At 29.6% G+C, this 23,911-nt stretch overlaps 1 protein-coding gene across 1 annotated transcript; it reads right to left on the bottom strand.

Annotated features, from left to right (window-relative positions):
- Nucleotides 1-7,731: 7,731 nt before the first annotated feature.
- On the bottom strand, nt 7,732-11,106 carry LOC125818180 (transcription factor MYB83-like). The gene is made up of 2 exons (XM_049497720.1): nt 10,793-11,106; nt 7,732-8,764 (listed from the first exon to the last, which is right to left on the bottom strand). Exons 1-2 carry the CDS (start codon nt 11,104-11,106, stop codon nt 8,023-8,025), a joined length of 1,056 nt encoding a protein of 351 aa, XP_049353677.1. The 3' UTR covers nt 7,732-8,022.
- Nucleotides 11,107-23,911: the final 12,805 nt, after the last annotated feature.

Genomic DNA, 23,911 nt, shown 5'->3' with positions numbered 1-23,911 from the left:
AATGATATATTAAAAGATAATTATTTTCTTTTCTAATATATTAGATTTTTTTCCTGACACTTCTCTAGGGGAGTAAAAAATGAGCCCAACTATAAATAACCCGTTCAATTTTAATTTTTTTTATGCTAGTAAAATTTCTTTTAATATCACTTAAATGTATATATTGTTCCGGAGACGCTATTTAAAAAAAACTAATCTATTTATATTTGTCGTTTTAGGAAGTAGATCATTTATATAACCCTAATTAAGTATATTCCTTCATAGTCATGTTAATGTATCTATACGTCTCACTTTTCGATAATATTTTTTTTTTTGTAAAGTTGTGCAAAAGTTACCATGTTTATATAGACGTATACATTTTTCTATTAATATTACAATATTCATTATTTTCGTCAATTCTAATGTATATTTTTTATATGCTAGATAATGAAACACCTCACCTAACGCTTATGTTAAACACTAATTTTTTTTTATATATATATTGTTTGATTACCCAAAAAAAAACAACTCATAATTGTGAAAATCTGGAACTTAAAAATATGAATATGACGTAGTATATTGTTTGAGTTTGAAGAAAAACATCAAAATATCATTGAAACGTTAGTTGAATTTTTTTATTTGAGTAATTGCAATTTATTTTGATTGGATCATATTGATTTTTCATGAAAATATGAGCTCGAATATATAATTTTAGAAGTGTCTAGAATTGATTTGAGACGATTGTTTAGATTGAAAAGTCGAGTTTGAAGACTTCATCCATATATTCCCCATGCATACATCATGTATATTAGTATATATTATCCTATATACGTTTGTCTCCTGTATATAATGTAGGGAAAATTATATATTATAACAAATTATTAATTCAAATTAAATGCTATAACCACAGTTTGATTTAATTGTAATCTGTAGCAAACTGTTGCCATTTGCCTCTCTCCCTGAAATTCTCGCTCGCCACTCTCGTTTCTCGCTGGCAGTCTCTCCCTCACCTATCTCACTTTATACAAACACAAATGTATAGAATGCGTTTGTATTTGTATAAAGCGAGAGAAAACTGTATATAAAAACACAGATACATATATTTTCGTCCTATACACTTATAATTATACAAATACAGATCTTCCCCTGCGGAGTTCTGTTTTGTCTTTCTCTGTTTCTCGCTTTATACAAACACAAATTATACAAATTACAATGTATAATTTGTGTTGTATAAAGCGAGAGAGAGAGATTTGATATACAAACATTTTATTTCGATTCAATTGTATACAAATTCAAATTTTATGCAGATATACAAACACAATCATTGATACATATACATAGTAGTTACATATATACAATTATCTAACCTATATGCATATACAATTGTTGCGCTTTTATACAAACGAGAGGCCTGCCAACAAAATTATACAAAACGAATGCTCCTGCCAGCGAGTTATATAATCTGATGCTCCATTGCAAACATAAAGTTTGCTATGGAGCGCAATTATGCAAACTATAGCTATAGCATACAAATATGATTTTTATGTTTGCTAAACCTAAAATTTACTCAATGTATATCTATATATATTCACAAAAAACTTATGTAATATGCATGATATATGACCAGAGGTGGATTTAAGATTTATAAAACATGGTTACACCACTGAAAAGGTTGAAAAAGAATGTATTAAGTGTGAATTGATTTGTATTCTTTTTTTTTTTGGATAAATAACTCAATATTTAATTAAGTGCACTATTAAACCCTTTTGAAGTATGATTATCAACCTATAATATTAGTTCAATTCTAAAAAATATATATACACGATATAGTTTGGACTTAAATCCCTTCCGATATACACATGTTACATAGTTTATGTTTGAAATTTTGACTCCAACCTAATAAAAATCTCTTCTAATATTGCTTAATTTTTTTGATATAGCTTCGTCTAGGTTTTTCAAAATGATCATTATAGTTTTAGATTCAAATTTAGTTGTGATTTCAAAATTGAAAGTTTTGATGAGATTTTGCATTGATGAATTGTGAAATTTTGTTGTTGTATTAGTTACAAAATTCGATTGTTTGAGAGACATTATTGAAAAATTATTAGTTTTTCACTAAAATTTTCACTTGAAACATGTTTAGTGGTTATTTCTATAAATATTTTGATTGTAATATTGGTGAAAAAAAGAAAAAAAAATACTAATTTTATCATATAGTAAAATTAGAAAGTTTTCCACTATTTCAGTGAGAATTTGTTTATGATATTCATGTATTTTCCTGAGTTGGTTCGATGAAAAATGAGTAAATAATATTCTTTAACTTAACACACATATCCCACTGATTCACGATGAGAAAAATCTTCGTTACTATTAGTGTTTGATGTACACCAATTGTGAATAACTAAGGGAAGGTATTTATTGGGACTCTTTACAAGAGGTGTATAATTACAGCATGTTTGTAAACGTATAACTCAACAAATAGAGACGTACCTTCAATTCTCCAAGGCTTTTTTTAAAAAAAAGTAGAAAATCAATTTTCTTTCATATTTATTGTGCATTTTTAATTCTTAACTGTAAAATAATGCAGTGGCAAACTGTTAAACTAAAAATTGCACATATGAAAAATGTTGACGAAATAGAGGCTCACTTCTTAAGTCTTGTGTGCTAAAAAAAAAAAATTACTAGAGCTTAAAGGTAAGTAAGTTCTACAAAGTGGGATTACACCAATTTTGTTGTATCTATGGGCTGGAGTACCATTGGTCAATCAAGAAAGCCCTTGTTCAGAAGATGCATGTCGCAGAAATGAAGATGATGAGATGGATGTGTGGGCATATTAGTAGAGATAGAATTAGGAATAAGGATATCTGAAATAAGTTGGGGGTGACCTCTGTGGTAGACAAGATGAGAAAAGTGAGACTAAGATGATTTAAACATGTGAAGAGGAGATGCATGCACCAATAGCGAGGTGTGAGATATTGGATTAGTAGGTGTGAGGAGATGTAGAGGTAGGCTAATAATTGTATTGGGGAAATGTGATTCGATAAGACATGACACAACTTCAACTTAATTATCGAAGACATAACCTTAGATAGGAGGGTATGAAGGGGGGGGGGGGGGGAATAGCGAATTAAGGTAGAAGATTAGTAGGTAAGCTTGGTGGGAGCACAGGAGCACTGTCCATTGTAGTATTAGTCTTATACATATATTTTCTTTTCAGTTATCACCTCATCTCGTTGTTCTTACTATTTCTTTTCTCTGAATGCTCTATAATGCCTTCTTTATTAATTGACATGTTTTCTTCACTGTCGTATTTCTTTTGGATATATATTTTGATTTGCTACACTTAGATCGAGAGTCTTTCGAAAACAACCTCTCTACCTCTCTCCGTAGAGATATAAGATATGCATACACTGTTATTAGTTTATGTAATTATTAGTTCTCTGTAATAGTTATTGTGCATCCTTAATTATTAACAATTAGCTAAAAGTCAAATAAAATCTTTTATATATATGCAGTACCATTTGATGGGATAGTTATTGTGCATCTTTATAAATTCTTAAATTTAAAATAATGCAATGTCAAACTATTAAACTAAAATTGCATATAGAAAAAAAGAACTATCATCTAATATAAATGAACAAACATATTTCTAGTGAAAAAGACATTGTAACATATAAACAATTAAAAACAAGGTAATGTTGTAACTTAAATTGCCAAAATAAAAGAAAATGAACATATTACTTAAGACTTAAATTAAAGAATTTGTTTGATTGGTAGGTAATAACTACATGAGAAACGTGTACTATTGTGCATGCATTTTCATTTATTCTTTGATTGGTAGGTAATAAAATTAATTTGAATATTTTTTATCATGTGAAATATTTATAAACTTTTTGAGTGAATTGCAAGTTGGGAAATTGTTAAAAATCAGTGAAAGTGAAAGCTACATGAGAAACATGTCTATTGTGTATGCATTTTCAATTAATTATTTGATTGGTAGTAATACAATTAATTTGGATTTCTAATCATGTGAAATATATATAACTTTGATGTAAAAATAATAATATATATCTACGATATCAAATTACCTAAAAAATTATAAATAATACGTGACCTTTTTTCGATAAAAATGAAAGTTACTAACCTAAACAAGTTAAAATACACTTATATAATATAAAAATCAATCAGTGAAAATGAAACCAAAAGCTGCTCAAGAGATGAGAGATCGATATACCATGAGTGCATATGACTTTTTAATTTAATTCTTTGTTTGGTGGATAAAACGATTTTTCTGAGAATCTTTTTTTTGAAGTGGTTCATCAAATCCTCTGACCTAAGAGTAGTCAAAATAAAGATATGATTCGCTCGTTTTTTATTTCCTTTTCTCTGAAACTGATGTCTTGGACTTGTCATTTGAAATACACACTTCAGGTGGATTAAGACTTCTTAAGGAACTAAACTTAATTATTGTAGTGAATAAATTTTGTTGACAAAAACATAAAACTTATTAGTTACAACAAGGTAACAAATACTACTAATTTTGTAACTTGGACTGTAACAATTAAATAAATTCAATATCTTTTTTTCCCTTTTGGGGAGTGAGAAAGAAATGGGGAGAAAATGGTGATTGGTCGGCTTATAATTTTTTATTATCAGATATTGATTCAAAATTTGAAATTTATGAGTTATATATTATAATCTCATGACAATATCATATATACTATATCACAAGTGAGAAACTTCCAAATTAAAAGTGTTAAATAGAAATTAAAAATCATGAATACTCTCGTAGCAGCATATCAAAGACACTCATATCCGTAAGAATATTTCATTGATATTGTAGGCGTAATTTTCAGAATTCAGTAAATTATTCTAGTATAAAATTAAGAGCCAAAATTTAACAAAAAATTTCGATTGATGAAAAATCCAACTAACTCAAAAAGTATGAAGAATATTTCTTTTTCAAGTATCTCTCAAAGAAAACAATGTGCTCATATATATGTATAGGAAGAATAATCTCAACTTTATAGTCAAATAATATTGTTGACAAATTAATTTTCATAATAATGTGTCATATGTTACGAAAGGTTAATGACTAATATTAAAGAAGGTTTAGTGGCTATGAAGAGGGTCTAAAGAATTGAAAACTTCCCAACATTTTATAATATAAAGTAGCCATTGAATGATATTCAAAGATAATTATTTTCTTTTATAATAATATATATTAGATTTTATTTAACAATTCCCGCATATCTAAAAATAAAAAAAAGTGAATAAAAAGTTTTGATAGTTATGGAATTAAAGCTGACCTCATTGCAATGCACAATTTACGTAATCAAACAATCTTCCAGACAAATACCTATATTAAAGTCACATTAGTTAGTTATGGAATGTCATAAATCTTGAGGTGAAATGATTTAGGGAAGCACTTATTTTAATCCTGTAGCTAATTAATTAGCTTTTAACTATACACAAATCACTTTGTCTCCTAACCTAAACTGACAAAAAAAAAATCCATCTTAGACCTTTAGTGGTAATAATAAATAGACATAATATATAAATATACTTTTTAACTTGGCCTCGTTTTCCTTCATTTTTATGTCTTTCAACTTTAAGTTAATTTGCACAAGTAGACACTTAAACTTGTAGAAAATTGAACAAATAGACACACATGCCCTACTTGGCCAGTGGTGGAGCCAAAATTTTAACTAAGGGTGTCCAAGAATAATGGTGTGTGGCTGTCAAAATAAAACAAAAAAATATTGTGCTATTTGGGGTATGAACCCGGAACTTCTTCATTCAAATGAACACACGCCAAAAAGTATAGCTTTTGTCAAAGATATCCAACTTTAAATATATATCCTTAAATGTAGAATTTAACATATATGTACAACATAATTTTCCGACTAAGGGTTTCCAGTTGAACACCCTAGGGTGGCTCTAGCTACGCCATTGTACGTGGCATCCTGTATGACAATTTATGTCCTACGTGTATTATGTCACATAGGACTCATGTGTTTACTTGTTCAACTTTATACAGGTTTAAGTGTCTACTTGTGCACACCCAAAGTTGAAGGGCATAAATGTGAAACAATGCCAAGTTAAATGGCACATTTATATATGTATCATACCTAATAAATATGTGTATTTTCTTTTACCCCTTTCCCTAAGGAGCTTCCGCGTTTGCTCTCTTGGTGATTCGAACTGACAACCTTAAAATTGAAAGTAAGGGATGCTTACCATCCGAACAACTCTCTCTTGTCTGAATATGTGTGTCTATAATCAACATTCTATATAAATGTTACTAAAGACTTTGGTGACTCTAGATGTAATGATATTAACTCAATTGCCGCTAAATATTTTTGTGCAAATAAATATTACAGCTAAAAGAAAAATCTTTTACCACTAAATGTCTCTTTTGTTGTAGAGTCACTTGCAACCCAACATGCATGGAAATGGCGTTGCGATAAAAAAAATATACCCAGTGAAATCCTATAAATAAAATCTGCGGAGAATAGAGTATATGCAGATCTTACCTCTGGTTTGGGAGATAGAGCTAGAGGTTCTTTCCTATAGACCCCCGACTCAAGCAACACTCCTATATATATTGATTTTTTTCCATTCCGAAGAGCTCGAATACAAAACCTCAAAAGTCTAACTATTTTACTACCACTCATATTTTACTTATTGTGATAAGTTTTTTTATTACCCTGGCCATAATTTCATTTTGCACTGATTAACTTCCCTATCGAGAATGACTATATATGTTGCAACCTTTAGAAGTGAGAGTGGAAAAGTTAATAAAGCTATCATTGTTCTTTGAATTCAACCATTAAGGTTAAGTAGTAATTAATGTTATGATTACAAAGTCCTAATGACAATTAGAGCCAAGCTGACTTTTCACTCTCTTATGGGGAAACTTCATATTCCAAGTGAACTTGCAATCACTTTAGAGATTAAACTCCATTTAAGGGGAAGATTACTTGCGTGTCATATCCATAATCCTTGATTAATATTTTGTCCGTTCATTTTAAACTTCATATATTTTTTTAAAGAAATAATGATAACTATGAGTATATTACCATAATATCGATATTAATTGATGTATAGTCTTAGGTCTTCAGAAATAATTTGAGAAGTAAGTAATTATTAATATTGAGGGTAAAGTATGAAGTCTTTTCTTGATAAATGACAAGCAAAAATGAAAATATATTTTTACTGAGTAAATAAAAGTGAACGAGGGAGTATTCATAATAACCCTTGATTAGTCATAATAATATACTCAAAGCATGCAAGCACACACATAGACAAACAAACAAATACTCCCTCCGTTTATTTTACTTGTTCATAATATTAAAAATATAATTTTCATGGCTAATTGTTACTGTTAACATATCAAGAGAATTTTTTTTTTTTTCATTTTTCCCCACAAAATTAATTACTTATTCTCAAATTATTTTTTAAAGGATGTGTAAAGTCCTGAACAAGTAAAAATGAACGGAGAAGAAAGTATGATGATACACGAGGATGACTTATAAAAATGTCCATTAAAAGTAGGAAACCGATAGGATCATTTCAAGCATGAATAGAAAGACATAGAAATAATTATTTGTCTATAAGACTTGTTCAATCCACTAATTAAAAACATATTTGATTACATGTTCAATGATTTTACACAATAAGACTAATAGACAATCACTAATTTCTACATTATAACATGTGACTGACTATACATATCACTGCAAGAGTATGTAATATTGTGATTATTACAAACACCTAAATGAAGTACAAATGACCAAATTACCCTTTTTCCAATTACATCATTTAAAGTACATGAAAAGTATCCTAAAATATATAAAAAAATATATATACTTGGAAATGATCCTTATTTTTGTGAGATTCTTTACCCTCTCATCTTCTATTTCATGTCCAAATTTATATATGAACTATATGTATAGGATTGAAAATATGTGGCCTAATGTTGAAAAAGGAAAAAAAAAGAAGGTCTTGATCTCCATAGGGATATTAAATGTTGTTGTAGGTTTATTCAACTTGGAAATCAAGAAAAGGGAAAGGTGAAACATCCTTCATCAATTCCTCCAAGTCCCACTCTCCCACTTTTACATCATCTCCTTCCCAATAATTCCCTATCCCTCCAAAATTTTCTACTTTGATATTACTACAAGTATTGAAATTATGGCTAGTGTTGATCAAGTTGGTCATGTTGTTAGGGTTATTGTTGTTTTGATGATGACTAAAATTCCCATTTTCAACATTTTGATACTCAATACTTACATTCTCCAATGGTGGAACATATAGCTCATGACCTTCCATACTAAGATTTCCTCCAAATATCCCATGGTTATTCCCATAAAAGAGACTACCACCATTAGTACTCACAATATTCCCTCCTTGTACCATGCATGGTTGTGTAGTACTCAAGTATGAGGGCGCGTTGAATCCATTAGGTATGTTTATTAAGGTGTGCTCGAGGGTAGGCAAAGGATCAATATTTATGGTGTTTAGGGCTATAGACGAGGAAGAAGGCGAGGTTGAGTCCATGTACATGGACATTAGGTTATGTTTGAGCATTGGCATGAATCCTTGTTGAGTGACTCCCATGTTGAGTTCTTTGGAGGGATGATCTGAGGATGAATCACTTGCATTTGGTGATGGTGTAGAGGATGATGATGAGTTCTTTAGCCTCTTTTTCAATGTCGAATTCCAAAAATTCTTGATTTCATTATCAGTACGTCCAGGCAAACGTGCAGCTATTTGAGACCACCTTTGGAGTAAAAAATAAATTAAGAGTCAATATTTATAGGTCAAAGGGCTTTTAACACATTTGGCAGCTCGAACAAAAATAATTTCGTTTGCTAGCCCATGTACAAAAACAAATATACACTATTTATGTATAAAATATAATGTAAAAATTACTTGGTCAAATTGGGAGAATGTGAAAGTCATGTGAAACATGCTTGTATAATATGATGATCTACTTGGAAAAAAAATATTCTTGTAAAAATGAAGATTGGGGAATAAGAAGAGCATTTTCAACTCTAAGACAATGATGTTATATATTAATTTACTTGATCAATATTATATTCAATTTTGCCCTTTTGACTAAGAAGAACTAAGTGCACTTAATTAATGTGATCTCTTGCTTGTTAATATTATAATTTGGATTTTATTTTATCTATAATAGAAGAGTTTAATTTATATATACAGATAATGCACACAAAAATAACACACTATTAATTTAAAATAGATAATAAGTAATATATTTTGAGTTGTAAAAAATTTCTCCAAGCCATCCCATTCGTTGTATATATTTATATGAGTTTTTCCCAACCTTTATTGTGGAAACAAAAAAATGTGTATTCACCAATTTAATAGGTTTTTTTTTTGTCCAATAGTTATTAATTCTCTTTAAAAAAATCATATTTTTTGTTGAAGAAAATCGAAATTAAGAAGAAATATGACGTTTTTTAGATGATAACTATTAGTTCAGTTATCATATAAAATATCAATTCAGCTTGGGTTGATTTCTCGTAATTTAATTTGGTGAATATTGTTAATTAATTCATTGAATTTGAAAACGTATAAGTGAAGATATGCATGTTAATAAATCATGTAAGTTGTTGAAGTCAATAACATCATAATTAGCTTTATCATGTTAGCCATTGAAAATTACCTGTAATTTCACTGTGTTGTCCCCTTAATATAACTAACTACTAATTAATTACTAACATTTAGAGATACTACTAATTGTTTCCTTAATTCATTTTTTAACATATATGTAGTTATAACAAATTAAAGTAAAATATTTATAATGTAATAATTCCTTAAAATCCATGACAAAAATGATTTCTTTTATGTATTAGGTATTTTTATCGTAGGAATTATATATGTCCCTATTTATTTCATGTAGATAGACTAGTAGTTTATAAAGGTAGATATTGGAGATATACCTTTTTTTTAATCTTCAAGGTATTCGCTCAAAATACAATTTTCATCTAAAATTTTCAAATATATTATGATATTTCAAAATTATGATTTTGCTTTTGCATATAGAATATCGAAGAAATTATCCACTAAAAAAAGATTGATTTAATTTATATATACTAATTGCCTAAATAACACCATCAATGCATATTTCAATTTATTATAGTTGCAAGTGACCTGTTTTATTTTCAAGTTGCTAATTTCATTTTTTTTCTAAGTGGACAACTACATATACTTAATTCAAATACACTAATAATGCTAATAACAACACCATCACATTATTTTTACCTGTTTTAGCAGGTAATATATTACATTTTCAAAATATTAAATTTCATATTCTAAAGAAGCTTACTTGTAAATATTTTTTAATTGATCGAATAGTGTGAAATATTATTTACATTTTAATAATATATAAAACTTTAAATTCTTTTACACTCCTGATGAGAGTACACAAGTTGAACTCAACCAAAAAAAAAGATTTAAGTTATATACATCTTTTCACTATAATTATACTGAATTTACCTAGTAATGAAATGTTAGTTAACCATTTTTATCAAATGGTCAATTAATATTATCAAGAAATTTACCTACAATTATCAAATAAATTATCTAATTATATAAATATTTTTATATCATCGATATATATAAAATTTAAAACCCTTCCAAAAGAATACTACTAACCTACATGCACATATATACACATCACAACACATATCTCATAACTTTTTTTTATGTTGTGTTAACATTTCTTTATACCTTGTATTTTCTTAACGAAAATTCTGGCTCAAAAGAAGAGAGAGAGACAAACCTGTTACCAAGAATGGAATGTAAATGTATAATATGTTCTTCTTCTTGAGGTGAAAATGCACCTCTCTTAAGATCTGGCCTCAAATAATTAATCCATCTGAGTCTACAACTCTTTCCACATCTTTGTAATCCTGCATTTCTTGCTACATCACTCCAACACCCTTGTCCATTTGTTAGCATATAATGCATAAGCTTCTCATCTTCCTCTGGAGACCACAACCCTTTTCTTAGCTTAACGTTCGTGTTATTATTGTTGTTGTTACTGTTCTTTGCGGAGGAAGAAGAGGAGGAGGAGGAGAACTCAGGCTTCCTCATTGTAATCTTTCTTTCTTTTGGTTTTTAGACACTCTATTTTTTTTTTCTTGTCTCCCCAACTGTTTTGATGTAAAAAGAAGTCACTAAGTTTATATTGATGAGCACCATCAACCTCAAAAATATTTAAAATTGAAAAAAAATGAGAAAAACAAGAGGAAGAGAGAGAGTGAAACTTCTATGGAATGAAAATCATGATCATGATGATAGTGATGGTTGTGGGGCTTTGCTTAGAAATGGGGAATCAAGAGAATAGAGAGGGTATAAGGAATGAAACATAGGTGGGGTGGGGGTGGGGGTGGGGGTGGGGGTGGGGTGAGTAAAACCTGATTCGGAATTTAAATTTGATCGGTTCAGTATTTATGTTTTTATCGTTGATTTATTTACAGTTTTCTAATATTATGGTTAAAAAATTTTGAATTTATTTGAAATTTTATTAAAATATGAAAAAAATATATACATTCTACGTAAAAATGCTAAATTCTGTTGAACTCGTTTGGAGTACAATGTATTTTACCTTTGAGGGGGTAGGGAGGTGTTGGTTGATAAGTCTAGGTGAAAACGGTTTGGAAAAGGATAGATGGTCTTCTTGTCTTTGACTCCATATATTGTCTTTTTCCTCTATGCATATTTCTTCACAAGTAAGTTAATGGTTAAAAGTTGAAGGGATACTAAATTATGTATATTATATGAATTAGTATATTTTTTTATTCAACTCTATAAGTGCATGAAATTAAAATGGAAAGTTTGTTTTGTAACCAAGTCTAATATTATGATATACATTTGCTTCCACTTCACATAATCTTCCCTATACCCCCTGCCGGCATAGCCCCACTCAATGAATAACCAAAAACAACAATATATAAATCCACACGTGTACATAAAGATAAGAGAAAATATAATAATAATTATTATAATATTTTTATAAAAGAAAGATGATATGGTTTGGAATGTGGTGATAAATTTTCAAGAATTCAAATGATCATAAATAATACATGATCTTTGAATGGGAATTGTCCACCAACACTTTTCCATTATAGGGGAGGGTTAGTGCGGTGGTGGAACTGCTCTATCCTTAACAATCGGTCTCAGGTTCGAGTCTTGAGTATGGAGAATCTTGTTGGGAGCGTCATCCTCGAATAGGCTTTACAGTGCGTGTTTTGAATTTAGTCAGGACTCCAATGTGAACTCCAGACATCGGATGAAAAAACAAAACAAAAAATCAAATATATACATACATATACATATTTATAAAGGGTGATAAAAATTGACCAAAAAAAAAATCAAATAAATACATACATATACATATTTATAAAGGGTGATAAAAATTGACCACCACATTGATTTAGTAAAATATCAATACAAAGTAAGAAGTATGTTCTCAAATTTAATTCATATGATGCTAGACATGTCCATTATCAAAAAATTGTCTACATACCTTGTTGTTTAAAATGTAATTTTAATATCTTGAAATGCAAAGTATACAACTTTAGACTAATTTAGAAAGAGTTCATCATATATGATAAGAATATGATACGAAAAACACTGGATTTAGCTACCAAGTTCATCATTTAGAAAAAGTTCATCATATATGATATGACGTTCGTAGGTTTTTTAGTAGTGGTTTTAAAAAAGGAACTTTGTCACTGGTCTGTCGCTATTTTGCTCGTAGCTAATAAAGGGGTGTCAAAGGTTGTAGACTTGTAGTAAGAAAATAAAAAAGAATTATGAGGCTAACAAGACGTGAACACACAACTTTAAGGAACTTTTGCAACACCTTAGCCACTAGAATAAACCTTTCACTTGTGTCAAGAGATGTCAATACTTTTATATATATATTTATTAAATCAAAATTTGACGTTTATATTCAATGTAATTTTCCGGCGAAGGGTGTCGCCTGGGCCAAGGGTGGGTCCGCCCCTGAGGATGACCATTGGGCGGTTGTCTTTATTTGTTTTGATTTCTAGATCATATTAGGCTTTTGATTTGGTCCATACTGCCTTATTTTCTTTGATTTATCTGAGTTTATATTTTATAGAGTTGTTTGCATTTGTATGATATTTTGGACCAAAAGTAGACAATTGAAAGTAATACTCTCTCTGATTCATATTAGTTAGATCATGAGAAAATTGTATAAAATGGCAAATTATTAATTCAAATTAAATATTATAACCATAGTTTCATTTAATTGTAATCTGTAGCAAACACTTGCCATTCGCCTCTCTCCCCAGAGAATCTCGCTCGCCTCTCTCACTTTATACAAACACAAATGTATAAATTGTGTTTGTGTTTGTATAAAGTGAGAGAAAATTGTATATACAAATACAAATACAAATATAAATACAAATACAAATGCATATATTTTCGTGCTATACACTTATAATTATACAAATACAGATCTTCTCCTACCAGCTCTCTTTTGACTTTCTCTCTTTCTCGCTTTATACAAATACAAATTATACAGATTACAATGTATAATTTGTGTTGTATAAAGCGAGAGGGAGAGATTTGATATACAAATGTTTTATTTTGATTCAATTATATACAAATTCAAATTTTATGCAGATATACAAACACAATCATTGATACATATACATAGTAGTTACATATATACAACTATCTAACTGATATACATATACAATCGCTGGGCTTTATACAAACGAATGTCTGCCTATGATTTATACAAACATAAAATTTGCTATGAAACGCAATTATGCAAATTATAACTATAACATACAAATATAATTTTTATATTTATCAAAACCTAAAATTTACTCTAATTTAAAACCCACCTTCTTGATTTCACATCATTTTCCTCATTCTCATAAGAGGGAAAAGTGGAATCAAGAAAAGAAAGTGGGCTTTTTGTAGATTTGTTCACATTTTGTCAAATCTTTGATTGTGCACGAAAAGTTTTGTGTTGTGACAACGTCATTTAATTTGTCTCTCTTTGAAAATCCAAATATACAACATTATTGTATATTGGTAAAACAATGGACTTAAAAGCAATTACTATTCACTTTAGCTTCTTTTTCCTCCTTTTTTAATCTATTAATAAATCATTCAAGTGTTTCACTTTTTATTTTGTGGGCCCTTTGAGCCATTGTTTTCTGACACGTTGCAATGATTATTATGTTAGTAAAAAGAATAATATTAGTTGGAATAATCACAATATTAATAATTAGTACTAACTCCTTTGCTTATGCATAAAAAAAGAATCAATTAGAAGGAGGAGATGTGAATTGTGGTTTACGTAAGTGTGATAATATTATGAAAAAACAAGAGAGAGACTCATGAGGAAAACAAGGAAGAAAATGTTTAATTAGTTAATTATTTAAATTGTTTAGACCCCACTTTTTTCACTTTTTGATTGCTTCCTCTTGTAATTTAATTAATAATATTGAAGGAAGGGGCTGAGAAAAATGGAAAAAGAAAGAAGAAGAGTGAAAATATAAAGCAGTACCATTAAGGAAAATTAAAGATTTCATGAATCCAAATGAAAATTTGAATGGTTCAATTTTGCATGCAAAAGTTATGTGTAAATCGAGATGAATTTAGGTGGGATAGTTTGAATTTCCTCTCTATTTAATCAGAGGTTTCGGGTTCAAGTTTTAAAAATAAAAAAAATTCAATTAATGGGAGTGTCACCCCTAGAATGGATCATGCAATGCGTGAATTCAAATTAGTTTGGTTCAAATGTGGACATTGGACAACAAATGAGAAACAAAAACATATTTATTTTTAAGGGTGTGTTTGATACAAAGGAGCAAGTTTTTCAAATTTTCTATGTTCGTTGGTCAAAATTTTTGAAAAACATTTTCTCTGGGAAAATAAGTTTCTTAAAAAAAAAGAAGAAGAGGAAAATGACCTTTCTTGTCGAAGAAAAGTAGGGAAAATAAGTTTCACAAGTGACATTCAATATTGATTATATCTTTCCCACCCTCTAACACATCCCATCTTCACCTATCCGGCTCAGTAAACCCCTACCTCTTCCATAATATTTATCTAGACTATATATAAATACACTTAAGATAATATTTTCAAAAAATATATTTTTTCTTTCGTACCACACACACCTAAATAAAAAATTTAGAATCATTAAATTTTGCTCCTTATTATATATGTTTTATTAAACTAAATTACCTTTTTTTCATAAAATTCTATGAATTGCGAATAAATTAGAGACAAAGTTGGTAGTTTTGAAACCAAAGCATAGGCGATGGCGAAAAGACATGCACGCCCATTGACATACAATGTAAGTAAATTTTATCATGCAAAGGCATTTGACCAGTGGCGGAGCTACATAGATCGTATCGAATAGTGGTTAATTGAACACTTTTTATTAAAAAAAATTTATATATAAAGACTATATATATATATATATATATATATATATATATATTCTATGCATACATATGAACTGTCTTGATGAAATTAATTTCTGATTTCGCTATTGAATTGTCATCCCGATTATTAAGCCTCTAACAATTTGGTCCCAAAATAAATGGCACATTTGCACCTTCCGATAATTTATATTAATTGCTAAGAAAAATGACTTCTTTTCTTCTTTCTTTTTTAGAAAAAAAATCAGATCGATCCCTTATTTCACAAAAGAAGATGTTTAAATAGAAATTGTTTCAAATGCCATTTACTTTTCTTGCAAAAACAATGTTTTATATTTATTTTGAAATTTCTAAAAAAAAATTTTAACGGAATATTGATCCTTTTAATAAAACTTCATATGAGTATTATAGGATTAAGTAGGTGAAATTTAACTTTCAAGTTAAGGAAAAGAAAATTAGTCAAATTTATTAATTTATTGCAAAATTTTATGTAGAACTACTACTCTCATGTACCATTTTCTGCGGATGATTTAAAATCACTTATTTAAACATTTTCCATGTATAAGTAGTCAAATTTACTACTTCCAAATCCTCCATAAACTTTGAAACAAATCAATCCAAATGGGTCCTAGATATTTTCTGAAATTAATCAATTTCAGTATTCTAATTAGCTTCTGCTTTTATTTTATTTTTTAATTTTAGAATCATATAAAAACCACTTTATAGTGAATACACTACAACAAATAAAAGATTATACGGTAATAATATAATTATCGTTATATTATATTTAGCAATAATAATATAAATATGAATATGTATAACCAATCCTCTATATAAATGTCGCTGAAAGACCTGAGCGACTCTGGATGAAATAACATTAGTTCAAGTGTTCAACTACTGCTAAATTTTACGAAAAATCTATTATCACTAAATATCTCTTTTTTCGTACTGATTGAGAAAAATATCTTCTTCTTTCCTTGAAGACTCAACTCAACTCAACTCCAAAGCCATATTTAATATTTTATTATTTACAAAAGGGTAAGAAAAAGGTATAAATGGGCTAGAAAAGGTGGAGAAAACATTGAAGCTACTCCAATGATCTTCACTTTCTGTATGCTTCCTCTTTACTTATTTGTTTTCTCCAAGCTTTGTCTTTTGGTCATGTTGATTATACCACCAAAATAAGCAATCCCTTCCCTTTGAAGTTGCCTAGAATGGGCAAAAGAATATTCAATTTGTACTTAATAGGAACCTTGTAATAGAATAAATTTGCTATAATGAGTAAGGTGCCTATCTATATAGACCCCTATTAACAAAGATCTTAATTTGACATAAAATCATTCATGATAGTACTATATAATATCTATATTAACTAAAGAAAGAAGGTGGAAGCTATTTAATAAGCAATTTGGACAAGTTGAATTTGCTTTTATTTTCTTCACTTTGTTTTTTCCTATGCACCAATGTTGTAAACAACAAGTCTAGTATTGGTTCATTTTAATTTGGAGAATTCATGTTTCCCAAAATTTTCAAAAACAACACTCCTTTAGTTTAATTTATCATAGTTAGGAAAAACTTATAGAGGTTCTAGTTTATCATAGTCAAAGATAAAATTGAGGTGAAAATTATTATTGATTTACTATGACTAAGTGAAACTCGCTCCAATTTCATTTTAACTATTGTTTAACTCTTTACACACCAATTAAAAAATAATAAATATACGATATAGTTTACTTAAAGATGACATAGTCTTGGTAGAAGGAATGTGCGATGAAATTAACAATAAGCTCGAAGTTTGAAAACAGGTCTTAGCACCTAAAGGTTGTCAAGTTAAGCAGAACTAAAATAAGTTACTAGAGTGCAAGTTCAGTGATGTAACGGATGAGGCGGAGGTTGGATGTAAAGATTGATGGCCAAGTCATACCGCAAGAGATAAAGCTTCAAAATATCTTGAGTCCATAATTCAAGAAAATGGAAAGATTGATGATGACGACGACGCACATCGTATTGGAGAGGGATGGGTGAAATGGAGGCTCAAGTACTATGCAATAAGAATGTATCACCAAGACTTAACGGTAAATTCTATAGAGTGGTGGTTAGACCAACATTGTTGTATTGGACCAATCAAGAACGTCCACGTCCAGAATATGAATGTAACATAAATGAGGATGTTCAAATGGATGTGTGGAAATACTAAAAGAGACATAATTAAGAACGAAGTTAAATGGGGCAAGGTGGAGTAGCCTCTGTGACATACAAGATGAGGGAAGCGATGGCGCCAATTTGGACACACGAAGTTAAATGCTTAATTACTTATTTATCTAGTATTTCTTCTGTGTTTTGCTAATATGAGACTCTTATCCTAATTAACTAGGGTGTCACATACACTCACTCTTATGGACTTAGCATCCTCACTGAGGTAATTTCCATCGCATGAAATGTATCTTGACTTAGTATTGAGGTTTACCTCAGCTTTTTGGGGATTTATCTAAACTTTAGTTGAACTTTGACCCATCATTGACAAGGTTGACAAAAGGGTGGCCCTGATACCATTTGTAACATTCAGTTCACCAGTGGTATTGTCCCTGTAACACCCCAGATTCGTGAAGGAAAAATTTGCAGAATTTTCACATTTGGCAGGTGCCAATCCGCATCAAGATTCGGACAACTTTTAAGTCAAGGGTGTTTTTGTCTTTTCCCACTCTTATTTTAATTCCTAAATTAAAAGGGTTTTAGTTAGTCATTTAAAATCCTAGAAACCTAATTAGAACTTACCTAAGTCATTTAATTAACTAAAACAAAAGAAAAGAAGAGAGTAGAGAGAGGGGTGGCCGAAACCCTAGCCGCCGCTGGAAAACGCTAGAAAGTCACCGGAAAAGTCAAGTCCAGCCTTAGTTGATAGTTTTTCGTGGAGATTTCGTCACCAAGTATGTTGGATTTCATTAATGGGTCCCTTTCGCCCGTTAGATCCCTAGAATTCAGACGATTCTTGATTCCATGCTATGAACGAATTAAATTAGGGTTCTTGAACGTTTCTTGATTTTGGGTTTTAAATGTTAGAATGATCCAAATATTGATCGTTTTTCAATGATTATGAATGAACCCTGGTAGTTTCTAAAGTTACAGCCGATTTTCATGAAGAGACTGTTTTAAAAACGTTCCGATTTAGAAATCACGTTTTTAACTATATGTTCTAACGTCCAAACAACATGTCACGTTTTAGCTATGTTTTAACGTTCAAAATCAGCATGTCCCGTCTTCTTCAGATTATCGTATGAATGTCAGAACCCTAGCTATATATTTCTTTAGTTCTTGAATTACATGACTTTATCAGAAATCAACTATACATGCCACAATATTATGCATCAATGTCAGTTTAAATTGTTGCGTTCAGTTTGCATGTCTAGTTTTGAGCTATCCAGAACAATTACAGAAAATCAGTCATAATCAGTTTACTACTAAATTCATTGGGACTAGCATAATACCGAGTTGGACTGGGGTTTAGCATACCCAAATAGTCCCAGAACTACTAGCCAAGTAGGTTGTAAGTCCCTTCCATGGGCAACATATTAGTGATCACGCCAGCATGCCTTTATACCTCTGGCAAGGTATATTGGGTCCTCTCGATGGGCGTATACATCGAACTCCACATTCAGCTCGTGTGGTTTTATTATCGGTGATTAGTAGCTCCTATAAATCAGTCAGACTTCATTTGCATTGACCATGTTTAGTATTCAGTTTTAGCATGTCATAGTTGGTCATTGCATACAGATCAGTCATGTTTAGTATTTTTCGGCATTATATCATATCCATATATATGTTATTGCTTTTTGCTTGGTCATTTATATATGTATTTCAGTGATACTCCATCCTCATGCTCGATACCTTTTAGTACTGACGCATATTTTTGCGCTACATCTTCTTGTGATGTAGGTTCAGACTCTCAGTATCCAGATTGCACTTAGATCGTTTTCCGATTTTCAGCTCAGCATATTAGTAGTTGTGAGTCCTCATCCTCCGAGGACCAGAGATATGATATCCTTACTACTTTCAGTTTTCAGTTTCAGTTTTGCTAGATCTAGTTGGGGCATGTCCCAACATTTCTAGTCAGTTTAGAGGTTTACTTTCAGACATAGTTAGTTTCAGCCTAGTATGAGTTACTATTAAACTCTCTCAATTATAGTATATGGGTATTCCCCATCTTTTCTTTATTTATGATTTTAATTTCCGCATCAGTTATTTTTATTCATGTTAATTATAGTATGCTCAGATTATGCCAGCAGGGTTAGCTTGGGATCACTTGTGGTCCTAGGTCCCGTGTCCGCATCTCAGGGGTAGCTCGGGGCGTGACAGTCCCCTTCGGGACTAGACCTATGCAGCTTTAAAACATACCACCCGTGTGTAAGGTAAACTTACTTATATACCTAGCATTTCTCCTATGTTTTGTCAATGAGGGACTCTTATCTAAGCTAGGATGTTAGATAACTTTTCCCATACCCTATTTGTGAAATTACACTAGATATGTTATTGTTTTGTACAAGGTATAATTTATTAAGTTACCCCTAATATTTTTTTTAGAATTGAGCAAGAGTAAAAAGAACTATTTCTTTAATGTTTAAGGGTACAATTGAAAACAATTGTCAATTTTAGTCTTGAATTTCTAAAGTAACTATTACTTTGGAACAATTTTTTTAGACTTATTAACACGACAATTAAAATGGAACGAAAAGAGTAACAATTTTACAAAAATGCATGATATGCATTGCTTGGGTTATTCCTTGAAGTAAATTTGATTTTCAACTATTTGGAGGATTGAAAGATTCCTTCCTCTTTTAACTTACAAGTTACAACATGTAAGAATGAAAATGCAATGATGAAGATATACATATACTCCTAAATTAGTATGAAATCATGGGGCACCAAAAAGGGTCTTAGCCTTCTAATAGCTACTAGGCCCCAATTGGAGGTTCAGCCTATTTTTGTCTATGGACTGATCCATTGGGTTGGCAACAAGAGGCCCAATTTGATTTATTTATTTTTGGCAAATTACATAAATGTACATTAGGATATATTTCTTACTCAAAAAATAACCCACTTAAAGACATAAGTTATTTATTACGATAAGTAGTCATTCGACACTTTTGTTTTACAAAATTTGGCACGTCTTGTCTTCTTCTTCTCGTCTGCAAAACTCATGAAACTGTCAAAATTCGAATTCGACCTTGTTAACCTAAAATGTTGACTTTGATCAAAATTTTAAACTTTTAAAATTGAAAATCTTCCACAAAACACATATTATCATCTCAAGAATAATATCACTCATCCACACAAGTTATATGCAGCATAGAGGATCAAACTGAAAAAATGAATTCAAAAGTACAAAATGTCCATACAGATCGTTACAACTAGTCAATTCCTATTTTTATGTTATTACTATTAACATTTTCTTTGTTTCAATTTGTATGTCATAGTTTGAATTTTGCGAGTCAAATTTTAAAATTTTGATCGTGCATTTTGACATGAAATCTTCTTGATTTTTTTTTTAAAAAAGGCTATAAAAAATATTGTAAGCCATAATAATTGTTAACGTAAAATATTCTTTTAAAAAAATAAAAATTTGACAAACAAAATTGATTCGACTCATGAAATTCAAAATACATTAGTTGAACTCTTTAGGAGTCTTTTGATGTGATGTTTAAAGTATAATAATTTCAGGATAAAATGTAAGATTATTTTATCTTATGTTGGATTTGAGGTATTAAGTAGTCTTTGAACCACTTATCCCATCATTTATAGCATAGTGATGGAATAAGTTATATCATATACATGGTGCAATAACTTATTCCGAAATAATTAATTATGCAATAACTTGTTCCAAATCAAACGACCCCATAAAGAAGTGTAGAATTTTGCACTAGCATAGCGGATATACATACCTAATTGACCAAAATAGTTCTTAATGTATGGGTAATATTTTATTTTGATCTTAAATATATTTCTAAAATGATCTTTGATGTATAACAAATATGTTCATTTTGGTCCTTAATATATATTTCACTTGATTGAAATGGTCCTAAATGTAAAACCAAAAGTGTTTACTTTGATCTTTTATTCTAAAGCTAACATATTTATAATTAAAAAAATTGTTAAATTTAACTATGAAACCTATGTGGCTAACAAAATTCACTATTGGTGTTTATTGTTAACTCCAAAGAAAGAACTCCACAAAATCTAACACCATTTTATCTTCGTTAGATTTTATGGAGTTCTTTCTGTACTGGAGCTAACAAAGAAGACAATAATATGGATTTTATTAGCTACGTGGGGTCATAATTGAATTTGACAGTCTTCTTTAATTATAAATTCGTTAGATTCAGGGTAAATTATCAAAATAAACACCATATTCAAGATCATCTTAATCAAATAAAATGCATTAAGAACCAAAATAAACATATTTATTATATATTAATAATCATTTTAATTAACTAAAATATATTAATAACCAAAATAAAGCACGACTAATACATTGCAACTATTTTGGTCACTTTCTCATCATATTGAACCCTCTAGATGAGATGCATGGCCACTAGTTTCCAGTGGTGTGTAAATCTCTAGTTGAGCCATCAAGTTGGTCAATTGTCAACTTCTCTTTGCTTTTGAACAATATTATATTCATCATTTCAAATTATAAAACAAACGTCTTAAAAGAAGGACAAAAGTCTCACATTGATGATTAATAAGATGAATGGACTCTTTATAAGGCTTGAACAATTCTTCTCCTTTTCAGTTAACTTTTGGGGTGTGAGTTAGGCTCAAGCCCTAATTTAATATGGTATCAGAGCATGGTCCATTTCACCCAATGTAGAGGCCCCAAAAAATCAAAATTGTTCACGCACCAGATGATAAGCACTGAGCGTGAGGTGGGGTGTTAAAGAATGATAAAAGTCCTATATTGGTGGTTAATAAGATGAGTGGGACTCCTTATAAGGCTTGGACAATCCTCCTCCCTTTGAGCTAGCTTTTAGGGTGTGAGTTAGGCTCAAGACCTAATTTAATAGAACGTATTGACTACGATAATTTTCTTTGCTTATATTTTTTAAATATTTTAAACGATTAATTATTTTAACTAATAGTGTTTTTAATATAATTTTAATATATATACTTTATTTTGCCAAACTTTCACTTATTCAACCATTGCCAAACTTCTCATTTTTACATAATTACATTACATAAGCTTCAAAAAATCTTTCAATTTTAGACCTCATCATTGTTTGACACAAAGTATATATAGATATGGAAAAAGCTTTGTTCGAGTGAGGATGAAACTTAAAGCAAGTTATTCACAATAGCTGAAATATGTGTCATCAAGTGATAAAATATTGAATAAAAAAATAAAATGTCAAAAGTACAATTCGTACCACCAAAACTTTAATTTATTAAATAGTGTAAGTGTAAATATATAAATATAAAAATAATAAAACTTTTTGATGATATAACAATAATGAATTTGAACACATATGCACTACTTTTGTCGACTAATGTATTGATTTTTTTTTGAGAAACAAGAAGAAAAGTTCATAAGTTTTTATTTTTAACAAAGATAATTAATTTTCTGATTTTTGGACGATATAATTAAAGTTAGACTGATATTCATAAAATCAACTATCGCCAAACTATTGACTTTTACATCTGATTCTTCTCATCTCAATAAAAAGTATTTCTTTTGTTCTTGACTTTTACATCTGATTCTTCTCATCTCAATAAAAAGTATTTCTTTTGTCCTAATTTAGATCGTGTTTGACATTTCTACTAAAAACTACTTATATTCAGAAGTATTTTAAAAAAAAATAATTTTCAAAAAAGTGCTTTTAAAAAAAAGCAATTTGTGATTAGTGAGTCAACACGCCAATAAAGAGAGTACATTGCGAGCTAGAGCACCACTCTTAGCTTTTATCACTAGTTCACCACTCTTTCTAGTTCTTATTTTCTTCATGTTTGTTAATTAGTAGAAGTTCATAACCTTATTAGGATCGGTAAGATAAGACCTAGCCCCCTTGTTTGTACTTATCTATATTGAGGATTTTTATATTAATAAAACAACACTAGACAGAGTGTCTAATGGTATTTTTTTTTTAAAAAAGACAATAATTTAATTACCGCTAAATATGTTTGTTTAGAGACAATTACTAGTGACAATTACATTTTAACACTCTTTGTAAATATTTCTATAAAACCTATAGCGATGCTAGATTCAATGACAATTAATTAATGTCAGTAGAAATTTTAATACTAATTTTAATACTCTTTATTAATGTACATATTTATTACCGCTAAAAATTGTTTTAGTTACGGTATATGTGTCTTGATTAGAAAAAGAAAAAAAACATTATTTTTTTTTCTCTCTATATATATATGGTATACTTTAATACCACTTTAGGAAAAACAAAAAAAAACTCTTACACAAG

The sequence above is a fragment of the Solanum verrucosum genome, unplaced genomic scaffold (assembly GCF_900185275.1).
Source record: "Solanum verrucosum unplaced genomic scaffold, falcon-dt-bn FXZP01000253.1, whole genome shotgun sequence".
NCBI classification, from domain to species: domain Eukaryota; kingdom Viridiplantae; phylum Streptophyta; class Magnoliopsida; order Solanales; family Solanaceae; genus Solanum; species Solanum verrucosum.
The sequence above is the reverse complement of the archived record's forward strand: the minus strand, read 5'-3'. Positions and strand labels throughout refer to the sequence as shown.

Coding starts and splice junctions, on each gene's coding strand:
- LOC125818180 (XM_049497720.1), bottom strand. CDS start 11,106: ATGAGGAAGCCTGAGTTCTCCTCCTCCTCCTCTTCTTCCTCCGCAAAG. Junction 8,765..10,792: donor CATTCCATTCTTGGTAACAG/GTTTGTCTCTCT, acceptor TTTACTCCAAAG/GTGGTCTCAAATAGCTGCAC.